Below are 16,148 nucleotides of genomic sequence, written 5' to 3' on the forward strand. Positions count from 1 at the left end.
GGTTAGCCAAGATATCTCAGAGAGAGGAGGAGGAGAGCGAACTTGGGCCATCTGATATTTAAGTGGTCCACTAGTGATAAAAACTCTGGGTCTCAGTTCCCTGATACACAGGAGAAGATGTCTGAGGCGTAAAGAGCAACACAACTGCTGCTGGTTTGTCGTCATTACTGTGATTCTAGGGGCTGGTCCCAGAGACCCGGAGGGATAATGAGGCCAGGAAAGTGTCTTAATTAAGCACACACACATCTGTCATGTGACTCAGCACCATCTTCCGGTGAAAGCCCCTGGCAGCAGCTCACACACTTGGAGGGCTCAGGGGAGGGATGTGAAGCCCACAGGGTGTGTCTGAGGAGGGAGGTCCGGCCCAGACCTCAATGTCAGGCCTTAGTCCGCTCCATCCTGCCACAGGGGCCCTGGGGAATGTGGCGGAAGCACTCCACCACTGCACACAGCTCTCCGCTGGGGATCAGCTGAGAGCCGCTCCCTGACATCCAACCTGGCGGCAGGGAGTCACCTGTGAGCTCTGCTGTGTCTGCCTCTCGTCCAGGCACTTTAAATCTTTAGAAAAGACAAACTTGCCACTTGTCTTGTAAATTGCAAAACCCGGCTGCAACCTCACTTTGGGGCTCCATTTTGTCAAGAGTGCAAAGCAACATCTTAGACCAGCGTTTCTCAAAGCTGGCTGCACATTTAGAATCACTTGGGGCTTTTTTTTTTTTTTTTTTACTGAAATCAAGATGCTTCCTTTTTAATGTGGGGTAAATCATGTGAATTAAAGAGAAATTTAGGAAAAATTTTTTAAGGAATAACAATTTCAGGTAGGCAACTGTAAGGAAGATAACAATCATGCATGCCAAGGCTACGTGATTCCTCCGCAGGCCCCAAGGTGAGAGATCGATGCCCTGGTTTTCCAGAAATTCTTTGCCAGTACATATTGCATAGCTATAGGTACTGTTTGTTGTTACATTGAGTCCTGGGCAGAAGTTCTGTCCGAGAAATTCATTATGCTGCAAAGCCGCAAAGCCGCAAAGCCATATCGAGGAATGCTGAAGTACTGAAGCCACGAGAGCCAAGGCACAACGGTTCTGAGATTTACCAACAGCCCTGAAAATATCATCATAAACACAAAAGAGATGGTCGTGAGGAGCGTTGCTATGGATACCACGCTCTGACCTACTACTATGGCCAGTGCCATTGAACTGGCTGAATAAGCCACCATCATCACGGTAAACATCATGATGAAGAAGGCCTCCACCTGTGGTTTCAATCCTAACAGGAAGTATGTTATACTAGTAAATATAATACTTGGTAACATCCTCATGGGGAGTAAATCAGATAACAGTGTTCCAAAGAAGTAAGATGACACTCTGTAGTATCCACTGATATATTCATGTATGAAGAGCTTCTTCTCGACCACCAGGAGCTCCACGGCTGACACACTGCTGAAACACTGGTTGGTGGTCAGGAAGAAGAGCACCCCGGCTCTGTTCTGGATTCCTGTAGGATCATTTTTTAGATAGAAAATGGCACCTATAACCAGTCCCAGGATGACTGTTACAATTATCTGAGCTATAGAAGCCTGGGGATTACCCAGTAAGTTTTTGAATGAACGCCTGGAAATCCATCTGAGCTGATGACAGAAGGAGGTGGCATAGGTGATCTCCTTGTAGACTGAGATATTCTTCTTCTTCTGACCCCCTGAGAGTTGATCTAACTCAACTTCTGTTTCCTTGAAGAAGGAGGAGTTGGCATAAAACTCAGTTAATTTTCCTATGAGCGGAGTATCTTTCTTGGAAGGCTCTTCAGTCTCCTTGGCTTCACCATCTGTGTCTTCTCTGTTTAACACCACGGCACAGGAGTCTCCATTAATGACGTCCAGGAAGAAGTCTGCAGGGTTATTATAGGGCTCACAGTGGTAACCAGTGGATGGAAAGTAACCCAAGGCCTCCTGAGCAGGCCCGTGGAACATTAATCATCCTGAGGCCAACAAGGTAAGGCTATCAAAGAACTTGAAGATGGAATAACGAGGCTGATGAATGGAGAAAATGATTGCCCGTCCTTGTTTAGACATCCTCTTCAGAAGCAAAAGGACAGCATTTGCTGTGCTTGAATCTAAGCCAGTTGTGGGCTCATCCAGGAACAAGATGGATGGATCAGTAATAAGCTCCATTGCAATACTAGTCCTTTTTCTTTCTCCTCCAGACACACCACGGATAAACTGAGTTCCAACCTTGGAATCTGCCGCTTTATCCCCATACCAATTACATTACAATTCCTTGGGTGGGGGGGGGGGGTGGTGAGATCGAGAAATCAGTGCTTTTTAAAGGTCCCTAGGTCCTTCCAATGTGCAGGCTGAGAATCAATGATTTAGACCAGTGCTTCTCAAATGTTAATGTGTATACTATCCACTTGGGGATCGTGTGAAAATGACAATTCAGATTCACTAGGTCTGGGGCTGGTCAGAGCTTCAGCATTTCTAACAGGTTCCCAGGTGATGTCAATGCTACTGGACCACACTTGGAGTAGAAAGGTTCTCAAAAATGGTAAGCTCCTTGAAAACAAAGGATCTTTTTTTTATATCTCTGTATCCACCAAATACCTAGCACAGTGCCTGGAAAATATTGATTATGAACACACGTTGGCTGAATGGATGAATCGATGGATGGCCCAATCTCCCCCCACAATACTAATCTACTTCCCGCAATTTCCAAACATCCGAAGTGACGTCAAGTTGAACGAGGAAGAGGCAGGTAAGATTAGCTACACAAGAAAGCTTCATCTATTCAATCAGGCTTACCTGTTGGTCTGTACTGAATATTTGTTCATAATTGTGGTAACAACTTAAAAAGCACCTTTAAAGGTAGGTCACATTTTCTAAGACGTCATAAGTGCCCTGTTTGAGTTTGGACAGGAACGTAGAGCTCAGAAATCGCCATAGCAAACCCCAAAATGATGGGTTCACCAGCTGGTCCTCTTGAAAAAGAAAAGCACTCTGCTTGGTCACTTCCCCTGGTGGTCAGCTGTCCCCACACTCCCTAGTACCGATTTCCCAGAAATTATCCAGCATGGCTGTTTTTCACGATCTTCTCTGATGACTGAAATATCATTAGAGGAGAAAGTGAGTGTTGTTTGATTTCGGTATGGCTGTCAAGTGAGCCTCTGAGTGCCCCGAGGGGGGCCTCACACCCTCAACATCCCACAGCAGTACGAAAAGTGTTGTTTAATGTTTACTAATGAACGCCTTCTGCATGGAGCTTCAAGGGGGCTGTTGGGAGGAAGTTCCATGGAAGCCGAAGCCCATGAGCACTCAGTTCTACCTCTGCTTGTTAACACCTCCCCAAGAGATGCAATTATTCTGCATGGCTGGGATTTCTGCTCAGAATTTCCAGCATCCCATAAGGCAGTTACTCGAGCAGGCTCGTCAACATCACAGTTTATGAGGTAACAGGAGAAAAAGAGAACCACGGTCTATCTCAGCGTCAGAAGAAATGCCTGGCAGACCACAGTTAATGAGGGAAGCCGAGGAGACCGTCCCAGGGACAAGCCCACTCAAGAAGATGTCACATTCCAAATATCAACATCTGGGATAGGTGAGGTTTAGGCAGTCATTCACTGTTTTGTGACACTGGGAAGTCATGACCTCAAAGAGATTGTCTACTTGTAAAAAAAATCCTGACTTTTTATTGGGCAACAACTTACAGGCTTTCCTATACTAACTTCTGACTTTTTCATTTTACATATTGTATAACTGGTAACAAAAAAATTGGATGAATAACACACAAAAAGCCGTAATCAAGCTTCCTTTTAGTTATGTCGATATTAATTAAAGCATGTCGTGATGCCTGAACACAGTATTCAGAAATGACCACATGCCTTTTACAAGCTACCCATACCATACCCTCACATTTTCCTGCTTCTTCGTACATCTGGTAATTTGTGACTGTATGTTCTCAACAGCCGTGCACTGCGCGCTACATTGTCGAAGGACTGAATTTTGTTGTCTTCCTTGCAAGAGTGTGGAGTTGCGTTACGGTGGGCATGTTACTTGCAGGTCAGCTTGACCTGTCAAGGCTTGGTTTTGCGCTTCATTTAGGGTGGGTCTGGGGTAGCGCTATTCCTATGGCTGACTTTTCTGAGTTGTCACTTGGATGCCAAGTGTGTTCAACAAAGTTTTTCCATTCTGCTTGGCCAGAACTCCAACATCTCCTATCACTGGTGACCTCTGGGATATCCACTCAGCTCACAGCCCACCCACACACCCTCCTCCCCCATACTTATTTTCTGCCGGGTCTCGTGGAGTCTTGCCCTATTGATGCACAGCCTAGTATTTGGCCAAAGACTCAAGGGACCCTTATATATAGACTTTTGGAGCTCTTTCTTTGCACAGCTCGTGCTCCTCTGCAATTCCCTGCCCTGAAAATTCCATCCACCTCGGCAGCCGTGAGTTACAATCTCCGTTGCTTCAATCCAATGAGTCTTCTGCTCTCTGTTTAGGCTCCAGTGCCCTGTGCTGCAATTTAGAAAGTGCCCCCAGGCAAAAAGCCAGGGTTGCCGTGGAACTCACCTTATGGTTCCGTTCTCTCAAGGACCACAGCCCTGTGCTGTGCATCGTCCAATGCCTCAAAACAGCTGGTTCATGTATTTTGTCCAATTTTAAAGTTGTCTATGGCAGGAGGGTAAATCTAATGCTCTTTACTCCATCATGGCCGCAACCGGAAGTTATATTCTCACTTTAAAAGATTGCTTCTTTAATTAGAGTGAATTTATTTTATTCTAGATAGAATAGAACTTTAAGCTCTATCTTTAAAAGTCTGAGCTATTTCAAGGTCTAATTCCCAGAAGAGGTCCTAGAGAAAGAATTTCTGAAATGAAGACACGTACAAGGGTTTTTAATTATCCTGGAGTTTCCTTTGCTAGTCATATACACTCTTCTCTAACAAGGAAGGCGGAATATTCCCTAAGGAAAAGTAGAGTTACTGTTAAACATCTTTATATGGAAAAGGTAAATACAATGCAGTAAGGTAGTGCCACCCAACCTTTTCCAGATAATGGCACACCTATAAAATGATAATATTTTGATGACATGCTGCTGGAGGCCTGACGTTGTTGGACACCATCAACTGGGAGGGGGTGGGGGTCTTCCACCCACCTAAGGCCCTTCCCACCCACCCAGGAGAGCTGAGGGGATCACTATCCTATGCTCCTATAACCCACTCAGAGCACAGGGGTTAGCAAATGCTACAGAAGTAACGTTTGAGTCCAGATATCACCAAGAAATGAGAAAAAAGTTGAAACCCAATCTCAGTCCCCCGAAAGAGAGCAGAGCTTTCACAGGCATCTTGAGAGGCAGGCAGACAGGAATCAGGGAGGCCTGAGGGGACTTTAATAGGAGACAACCCAAAGCGGAAGCTCCAAAGGCCTCAGGGCTCATAGATTGTTTCCCCCTTAGAAAAAGATGTTTCTATCTGGAGCCTCTTCAGAGAACAGCACCCAACAGATGCTGCCATATTGGCCCAACTCCAGGGTCATCATTCACACTGGACATGTCCTGGAGTTGTGGGACATGGCCGTATGGTTTGTCACAATGTATATATAAGAACTGCTTACTGATTTCATTATTTCATTTGCAGCTTATACAGTCCTAAGTCTTAGGAAATGTTTATGCTTTTAGCCTTTTTTTTAATAGTAGAATGAAAGACTTTCTACCCCCTTAAATTCTACTTCAAAAATCAGTAATCATGTGAAAAGGAGATGTTTGCAGGGAGGGCCTTTCCTGGGTACTTGTAATCTGGCTTTAAGAATGACCAGAGACGTTAACATAGGAGGGCAGGTGAACAACTCATACACCAAATGCAAATCATCAAGGTGGCACTTTTGCACTTTTTTGTCCATTTAAATATAATCAAGCATGTGAATTGTGTAACAATATGTTTTCATAGAAACTTCTCATTTTCTACTTGTTACGTCATTTACATTGAGAAGACCACTTAATGCTAAATTTTAGAAGCTGTTTCTAATGGCGCCTTCAGCTCATCCAAAGCTTATGGCTAATGGCATAATTTACCTCTCAAGGCTGTCCATCCTACAGCTGAGATTTCATTTTCATTTATGTTTAGGGAATTATATTGATTCTGCATCCAAATACATGCCTTTCTTCCATTAAAAGGATACTAGATATAATACAAAATCATTTTGCTTCATTACAAACACAGTGGCATTGATAAAGCATCTTTCATTATGTTTTAAGAGCTGTTCTTAGCTCCTGCACCACCTTTAAGAGATACAAAGAAGGCTGTTAGGGTGAGGGCGGAGGAATCTTCATTTCCCAAATAAGCATCAGGAAGGAATAAGAAGTGAAGGGCATAGCCATGATCATTATGAAGGTCAAGAACATCCAAGCCAGCTGCAGCAGCTATTGGTGAATTCTTACCTTCCATCTCCCTTTTTTTACGAGACAAATCTACATTTCTTTTAAGTCTTTCTTTTAGGAAAGCTTATTCCTTGGCGTGAAAATTTGTTTGGAGTCTTTTTCTCTATACACAGCAAATTTAGCTTCTAGGCCTGTGCAGTGAGTGAAAAAATATAATTCCCAGGTCAAATCTCAGTTCTCAGGCAGCTCATCTAAGTCCAGGCCTGACTAGTGGAATATGGCTACACTTGTTTGCCACCTTGGGGAGAAAGTGGCACAGGGGTACAGAGGTGGGGTGCAGGGGACGGCTCTGCTATGGGAGATTCATGGTCTTGTCTTACAAAGTATATTCCCAGGAAGACTCAGAACAAAACCAAGGTCCTTGAAATTCATCCAATTACATATCAAGCAATTATTTCCTAAACACTGGGGCTCAGATGACCTTGTAAGAAAAAGAGACCAACCAGCAACATTCTCTCAGTAGTATCTTCGCAGAGCAAAAGTTTTTAATTTTGCCAAAGTCCACTGCAGCAGTTCTCTCTTTCATGGATTGTGCTTTTAGTGTCATGTCTAACAACTCTCTTCTCCTATGTTTTCATAAATAACTTTTTAATGTCTTATGTTTTCTATGCAGATCTGTGGTCCATTTTGAGTCAATTTTTGCATAATGTGTTAGATTAGGTTAGGGCTTTTTTTTTTTTTTTGGTCTAGGTATGTTCAATTGTACCAGCACCATTTCTTGAAAAGATTATCCTTTCTTTCTTAAATTTTCTTTGCACTTCTGTTGAAAATTAATTGCCTATATTTTTATGGGTCTGTTTCTAGACATTCTATTTCAAGGGCTAGCAAACTACATCCCATGGGTCAAATGTGGCCTGCTACCTATTTTTGTACAGCCCTCAAGCTAAGAATAGTTTTTACATTTTCAAATGGTTTTTAAAAATCAAAAGAATAGTATTTCAAAGAATATGAAAATTACAGGAAATTCAAATTTAAGTGTCCGTAAATAAAGCTTTATTGGAGCTCAGCCACACCCGTTCATTTACACCTATGACTGCTTTTGTATAGTTGAGATAGATACTATATAGCCCATAAAATATAAAATATTTTCTCTCTGACCCTTTACAGAGAAAGTTTGTGAAGCCCTGGTCTAGGATATGAGGATCCTTATCCATGCCAAATCTCGGGGGTTCTCTGAATGCCGCTATAAAGAAAATACTGTAAGGACAGAAGTCTTAAATAGAACCTCTGAAAGCCCTGAGGAAGGCAGAAAAGGAATGCATTTAATAGCCAGCTACCCTTTCATACTAGGACTAAAATATAAAAGCCTTAAGTAAAACTATTCTTAAAAGGATGACTTACTGCACCATGTAGTTAACTATAAAATGGGGAAATTTTAAGTCTAAAAGGTATTTACTTTTAATGATATTTTCTTAAATATCTCTATGAGTCATAAACTGAGAAAAAACATTTGTAATGTGAAAGATGACAGGTTAATGTCATGAATATAAGGTATTTTTATAAAAATCAATTGGAAAATGACACATAACATTTTCAACTTGAGTAATCATTTTTAAAAATGCATATGCCTATCAGATTAGCAGAGATTAGAAAGAATGATAATATCCGGGCATGACAAGCATAGGGAAACATTCTCATAGGCTCCTGGGGGGAGACTAAATTGGCACAATCTTTCAGAACATCACTTAAATGCCTTTAAAAGGCACTGAAGCATCAATACATTTAGCAATTGATCATCAGGAAATAATAACAACTGCTAACATTTATACAGAACTTACTATGAGCCAGGCATTCCAAGTGCTTTACCTCCTTTAACTCAGTCTTTACACCACCAGGAGGTAGGTACTGTTATCATCCCCATTTCACAGATGTGGAAACAAACTAAGGCACAGAGAGACTGAGCAGCCCGCCCAAGGTTACACAAGTAGCAGAAAGTGGTAGAAATAATTACGTTCATGAAGATCTACAAACAAGGTGATGACTACATGCAACATGGTGTAAAATAGGGGAAAACCAGAAACAAGCCAAGTATAAAAGAGGATCGTGGTACTCCATACATTGGGATGCTAAGGAACCATTTAACCGTGCTGCCAAAGATAGGCATGATATATTGGGGGCAAAGGGGGTAAACAAAAGAGTGTATATGATATGACCTTATTTTTATTTTTAACTGTAATTGTGTGTGTGTGTCTCTGTGAGTGTATAAAGTCTGGGAGAACACAGCTCAAATATTAAGAGAGGTATCTGACGGTGATACAGTCACAGGTGATTCTGACTTTCCTTCGTATTTATCTGTTTTGTTCTCATTCTCTAAGAGTAAGTTTTACTTATTTAATTTTAAAGTGTTACTTAAAAGTGCATCCCATGCCATCTCAGAAAAGTATATTTTAATAAAATGCAAATGTGAATATAAGACCTTTGAGATACTTTAAGAAGATAGGGGCTACACAACTATTGAATATAATAAACTACTTTCATCCTAAGAAAAGTTAAAATAAATAATACAGGGGCATTTCAGGGAAAGTACTGACCTTAATTTCAGGAGAGTTCAATATACCAAGAGAGAACTCCCAGTCAATGGGCATTTGTCTTTTCTTCTTCCCATCATAACTTATCACAGCAATAGCTGTAATTTTTTATTTCTAAAGCACTTTCAGCCACAACATCTCACTTAATCCTCACAACAGCCCTCTCAGAGTAATAGAAATAGAAAGAGTGGAGAGAGAAAACAGAAGGAGTTTCTCTAATTCCTTAAGACACCTGCAGAGTTTTCTGTGTGTTGCAGGAAAAAAACATCCCAAGATGCTGTAGCAAGGATTACTAATGCCCTGCCACTAAAGCACAGCACTTGGGAGAGAGATGACAATTAGGCTGAACGAACACAGGGTCCCTTTAGACAGTTTTATATAATTTGAGGAGGCATGTAAAGCTGAGAATCTGCATCAACTGCAAACTCATCTGTCTATGAGAAATCTGCAATCATCAAAATTTCTGGGTGGCACTGTTTTGACTGTCTACTGGTAAACTAAAGCGAAATGTTCTCCCACCGCCAAGTCCTACTTTCACCAACCTCATCTAATTTAAAACTGTGTCTCTGTGATGGTAAACAAGCTCAGGAGGAAGAGTTTGGGTTTTTTGTGTTTTTTTTAAAGATTTTTTGATGTGGACCATTTTTAAAGTCTTTATTGAATTTGTTACAATAGTGCTTCTGTTTTATGTTTTGGTTTTTTGGCCCCGAAGGCATGTGGGATCTCAGCTCCCTGACCAGAGATCGAACCCACACCCCCTGCATTGGAAGGCGGAGTCTTAACCACTGGACCACCAGGGAAGTCCCAGGAGAAAGAGTTTTGATCAAATGTGTTTCTGGTGTCAGGAATCTTCCCATTGGTCCTGGTGTCCAGGTTACTTTAAAGAGGAAGACAAAACAGCAGCAAACTGTATTCCTTGGGATTTCTAATGCTCTGAGGAGGAGATATACTGTGACTGCTGTCCCCAGTAGGGACATATGCAGTCTAACAAGACAGGCTATACTGCAAGAAATACATCCTATGACATAAATGACTCATTTGCTGAACGCTGACATTTTTCAAATGTGTGTAAACCCAGATGATCCCAGACCTACACTTAACTTCTTCATTTACTCATAAAACATGTCCTTCTAATGGGTCTGTCAGTGTGTCATCATTTTCAGGGTGACACCTGCTAATTTACTCCTCATCCCTGAAACCACATTTAATCCTACACTTTAGCTCTGCTAAAAGCTTCAGCAGTTGAGAGAGAAAGGGTCAAGGCCAGCAATCTATATAGCTGATCGGCTTTCTTATACCAAGCTGAGAACCCTTCATGAGATTTCTAAAGCCACTTTCCTGTGGGGAGAGAAGCAAGGAAGTCTGGAAACATTTTTCTCATGAATAAATGTTTCAATTAATAAATTAATGCGAGGGAGGCAGGAAGGGAAAATAAACATTAGAACAAACAAAAGAACATATCATCACAGAATGACTTAGGAAGGAGCTAGGGATGCCTTTTCTTTCTTTCTCTCTTTCCCCGCCTCCCCACTCTCTCCCTCTCCCCCTCTCCCTCTCTTTCATGGTGACAGCAAGCAGAAAACTAACCTGGGTCCAGAAGAACAGAGGAAAGCAAAATAGGCTGGGCATGGGAAGAAAGAAGTGGGAGAGGAGGGCTTTAGGCACAAAAAGAAGCAACGTTAGCCCTGAGCTGAGCTCATCATGTCCTCTGCACTACCATTCCATTTCTGTAGATGTGACAATGGAATCAGAAAGTCCTGGATGATCCTGACCCTACGAGGTCAGAGACATGGACACAAAAATGTCGGAAACAGATGGATGGGGGAATGGCGTGGTAATATTGTTTTCCTAATAAAATAATGATAATGTCATTAATTTAAAAAGAAAATCGCACAGGCACGTGCCCTAGATATACCCAGCAACAGAGCATGACTCAATCAGTAGACAAGAGTCACCTCGGGGAGTGACTGAGCCGCACCTACCGCAAGCATCCACAGCCCCACAGGAAACAGAGCAGTCCCGCCCTGCCAGCCCCCACGTTCAGGGTCAGGAGCCGCCCCTGCCCTGGCTCGGCCGCTGATTACTGTGAGGCCCTTGGGAAAGTCACTTCCGCGCTCTGGGCCTCTGTTCCTCCTTTGCCATCTGGACAGAACACCATGGTCCCGCCTAGCTCCCAGGGCTGCTGTGAGCATGCGTGAGGAGAAGGCGGGGTGCTGAGGGGTCCTGGACTCTTGCTGCCAGTGGCCCAGAATGGTCCTGCACTGGGAAGCTCTGGTCCTGCAGGAGCTATTACAATTTTTTTTTTTAATGACTCAGATTTTTTTAAAAACTTTATTTAATTTTATTTATTTTTGGCTGCGTTGGGTCTTTGTTGTGGTGCGCGGGCTTCTCATTGCTGTGGCTTCTCTTGTTGCGGAGCAAGGGCTCTAGGCGCGCGGGCTCAGTAGTTGTGGCTCGCGGGCTCAGTAGTTATGGCTCGCGGGCTCTAGAGCCCAGGCTCAGTAGTTGTGGTGCACGGGCTTAGTTGCTCCGCGGCATGTGGGATCTTCCCAGACCAGGGCTCGAACCCGTGTCCCCTCCATTGGCAGGCGGATTCTTAACCACTGCGCCACCAGGGAAGCCCGGAGCTATTACTATTAAGCTAAATGCTCAACCACTGTCTGGGAGAGGAGGAAGGAAAACACGTTGAGGGAGAGCTGGAGGAAGCTGGTGAGTTAGTATCAGTCCTAACTGTGCCCTCACAGCAGCAGGTCTAGCTCAGACATTTGGGGTCCCTGGTTTGATACATCCCTAAGAAAAGGCGAAATTCCTAGTTGGTATTTTTTCGTAGTGGTGACCGTCTACCTTTAGCTACTCCACTGGGTTCCCTCTTTCTTGAGAGGTGCATATATCGGTTTTCTCCCCCGAACATCAATGCTGCCCCCTTCTCCTTCCTTCCAACTCCACCACGCCGTGACTTTAGTCAATAACATTACCTTTCTCTGTGTTTACCTTGATGTTGTCAAACAGGCTTTATAACCATGAAGAAATGGGCGTTTCTGTTTGCTTTGTAACGGGTCAAAGACACAGCCACTCAGGGGAGCCTTTTGATAAGAAATACCCGAAGATCTTTGTTTACAGAGGGGTCACATGAGAAGCCCTTCCTCCTAGGTTACCGGGGGCTGGGAGGAAAGGGCCATTGCTCTGAGGCCAGGAGGCTGTTGGCCAAGGGCAGGGGCATCGCCCCTCTCCACAGCTGGGCCCGCCCTGCCCCAAGCGGCAGTGGTCAGGGCAAGGCGCGTGCTTCACAGTAGAGCCTCGCCTGACCCCACCAGGCTGCTCTCAGTCCTTCTCCAGGGAGCTTCTCGGGTTGGAAACCAGACCCAGAGGCTTCTGAACCCTTTCAACCATGCTCTGAGCACAAATCAGGAAGGCAGGGATGGGGGCGGCAGGAACACAGACGAAGGAGCTATTTTTGAGTGACTGGAAATAAATGCTAAACACAGGTGTGTTCTGCACCCGTGGACATGTTCCCAAATCCACAAGAATTCTATTTTATAAATAAACTAAAAAAGAAACCATTCGGGTTGCCACATTTCATCCTAGTTTCCAGGGACACACACAAATAGTTCGGGCCTTTGCGCATTATTTCAGGAATCGAGGAGGGCGTATAGGCACCCACTAAAGGTGTATGACTCATTTTCTAGAAAGCTATACGAAGTGACAATCTAGGGCTAAAAATGAGGGCAACGTCTGCCCTGTGACTCCTGCCACAGCTCATAAAAGCAGGGCAAAGGGAAACCACCTTAACTGACTATAAAATGAAACCACCACCAGAATTTGGGGTAAATCAAGAACGTCCACAGCAAAAGCCATCAAATTTAGAGAAGAGCTATTTCATCTCAACTCATAATACAATAAAGAGGCATATCAAAGTGCATATTAAACAAATTGTGGCAAAACTATTCACTCTGCAATATGAAAAGCACACAGTCATCTAAATGAACTTCTGGGCGATACCTAAACTCAGAGCAAGAGTAAGACTTTTCTATAAAGCAGGGTTTGACAGACTCAGATTCCATCCTTCTCACCTTCAGCAGGCAAAATATTTATGGCATGTTTTCTTTCCAAATTCTTGCTGAAATCTCACCCATTGCGAATTCTTACCCACTGCAAATTCTTACCTATTTTAGGTATATATGATTTTACCACTGTTATCTACTTTATATCACGGCATTCCAGCCCCAGCTACAAACTGGGCCCAGCCACAAGAGCCCTTGCATTCCCATTTCTGAGGTCAGAGAAAGAGCAGAGATGAACTGACAACTCCTAGGATTACAGGTACCACTGATGGACCCCTCCCTGCGAGAGGCACTTATACACAGCATCTTAGTACATCCTCACGGCTGCCCTGTGAAGTCGGCTTTAGGGCTGAGGAAACTGAGTCTCAGAGGGGTTAAGTGACATGCCCAAGGACACACAGCTAGGAACGGTGGAGCTGGGACTCAAACCCTGGTGTCTCTGAGCTGGCAGCCCACATGGCACTTGTCATTTTAACATGATGGTTCCAACAAACTGGAATGCTAGATCAAGGCTGGCAGATATTTTATGAGAATGGAAGTCAAAATCTGCAGAAGTACAAGGAGTACAAGAGACCTGATTTCACAGATCATATAAAACAATAATAAAAACAAAATGATAGAGCCTAAGGGACTTTTTTTTAAGGAACAAGCTCAAAATGGGCCCAAGCACATGACGCAGCATGAATTAAGACTGGTTGTACTATTAGCTATTGAAAACCAGCTACGTGGGTAAGCAGAGGCATCCTGGGTATCGGGAACATGGTCTGGGTCAAGTTAGGGAGGAGGCAGTGGTAAGAAGGGGACAGCCTGGGAGAGTTCGTGGAGAACAGCAACGTGAACAAGGCCAGGAAGTCAGACTGTGGCCAGACCACGTGGCCGGATATCTAGCCCGATCTTACAGTGAAGGAGAGAAAGTTACCAAAGCCCTTCGCTGGAACAGAGAGGTTACACGAGCAGAGGCTGTTATGGGATGATAAAAGGCAGGGGCTAGGGTGATAGGGATGCAGCAGGTGGAAACGAGCTGGGGAAAGCACGCCTCTATTGGTCAGCCCAGGGCTCTCCTCTGGAGCATGCTCTGTGGAAGGTGCTGGAGAAAGGAGGAGGGAGGGGGCCCTGGAGGTGCAGACCAGGGCCTGGCTCTGCCAGGGACAGAAGTGGCAGGGAGGCAGGAAGGCAGGATCCTCGGGGGCTGGCGCTGCTGGGCTTGGGGGTGAGGGCAGGGTGAGACCAGGAGGAGCAAGTGTCAAAATGACCCACCCGGGCGCTCTGGCCTGAGGAGCACAATTAGTGTGCGAGCCAGGACAAGGGACCAAGGGGACAGGGGGGATGCCAAGTGCTCGTTTTGCAAGTGTAATTGTAACATCTGCAAGCTGCTTCACAGGCCCAACTGCTTCTAAATACATTCAGCTGTGGAGCCGGGGAAATCAGATGCAACCCTCAGGACACTCCTGAAAGCAGCCTTCCACCGCCGCCCGGTTCCTTTCTCCCTGCCGTGTAGACAGGACCAGGAGAGAGTCCCTCTCTGACTAAATAAGCTCTTTAGAAAACTTCAATTCCTTTTATTGGACTGGATGTCAGGCTGGGAGGGAGGAATGAAATCATCAGAATGAACGTGTTCTCATCGTATATAATCAAATGACAAGGACTGGAATATAAGATGTTAAGGTAGAAATAGATGTGTTCAGACAAGACACCATCCATGGTGGGCTTTTCTTTCCCTCAAACCTTAGTAAATGTTATTGTACATCTGGTTTTCAACTGAAAAGAGGGTGCCCCCCCAAACAAAAACAGGAAAGTGAGCCCCCCCATTACAAAGAGTGGCAGTTGTTTAATCCTCTGGTCACTATGTCATCACGGGGAAAAGTGCTCTACCCCTTCCCCTGTGGTAGTAGAACCAAGTCTCTGTGCCAGTTATCAGAGTATTTGTATCGTGCTTCACAGTCATTTCATGTATTTGGTTAAGGGTCTGATTTAAGATAGGAAATGCACCGTGCCTAGGAAAGCATCCCGGAGGAGGCCCGCCCGCAGGACAAGGGGAAGGGTGGCAAAGAAACAACCGCTTTGCCTCCTCGGCTGAAAAGAACGAGAAGGGCAACGCTTCCCCTCCTCTGATTTCCTCCGGCCACATTCGACACCTACAGAGATGTATTGAAACAAGTTCATGGGAGAATATTTTACAGGTGAAAAGATGGATGAGTTCTGGGGCCATCAGCAAAGCAGGGAATAGTTTGCTAGCCCAGAAAGGCGCCCTAGCATTGTCCAGCACACCACTTTCGATGGAGAGGGTGAGAGCGCCAAGCTTTCTCCCTAAAATAATCTGACCTTTGGCAAGCTCCTTAACCTCTGGGGTCATGCATTCCCTGGCATCTATGGTTCAGGCTCTCAAAACACACAATCTCCATAGCCATTTCTTAAAGGTAACTGTCCTTGATTATAAGGTCATAAAGGGAAATCCTACCAATCACTTATGGACACACTCGGGGACGGGGGATGGGGGACGGGCAACACCATGGTCCCTTGCCTCTCAGTAATGGCCAGAGACAGCAGGACCCAGGGCCTGCCTCCCACCCTAAGCCCCTGTTCTCTCTCCCCTTTCCCTGCACCCTCCACCCTGCCAATGCTGTCCAGCCCCGCATGAACCCAGGCAGCCACATGATCCCCCAGTCACGCCTGCCCGTGCTAAGGGAATTCCACATTGCTTGCCACTTACCTGGATACAAGACTAAAAGCACCTTATACATCCTAAAGACTGCTCAGCTTTTCGTCGTATTCAACCATCACAAAAACCCTATACTTCAGAGAAAAGGCCATATATTCCAGGAATTACTTAAATAATGGATCTTTCAACCACCCACTTGGTGAGTACCACTGCATGAAAGCATACACAGCACATGGTCCAGGCCCTGTTAAGCTGTGTCACTTCACACAGATGTAGTCTAAAATCGCTGCCTGTAGTGATAATAAAATCATCCGAGCTTCTCAGCCTCAGCAAGATGGGTAAAATTCTCTCAGGCACGCTACCTGTCTTTGATCTGTACAGTAAACATTCTTTAAGCCTTTTCTGCCTGTGAGGTATGACCTTGCCTTTTGAAAGCCCCTCCTTGGATACCTCATGGCACAGAGCTTTGC

General features: G+C 44.6%; 2 protein-coding genes across 7 annotated transcripts in view; both read right to left on the bottom strand.

Moving 5' to 3' along the window:
* Positions 1-16,148, bottom strand: part of SH3KBP1 (SH3 domain containing kinase binding protein 1) — a 337,779-nt gene that overhangs the window by 74,466 nt on the left and 247,165 nt on the right. The gene's annotated exons all lie outside the window — the stretch shown is intronic.
* LOC132357851 (broad substrate specificity ATP-binding cassette transporter ABCG2-like) lies at positions 378-2,245 on the bottom strand. Its single transcript, XM_059911692.1, is given in 3 exon segments — positions 378-496; positions 728-1,025; positions 1,028-2,245. Coding segments are annotated over 3 exon segments (1,560 nt in total). The 5' UTR covers positions 2,171-2,245.

The sequence above is a fragment of the Balaenoptera ricei genome, chromosome X (genome assembly GCF_028023285.1).
Source record: "Balaenoptera ricei isolate mBalRic1 chromosome X, mBalRic1.hap2, whole genome shotgun sequence".
Lineage (NCBI taxonomy): Eukaryota > Metazoa > Chordata > Mammalia > Artiodactyla > Balaenopteridae > Balaenoptera > Balaenoptera ricei.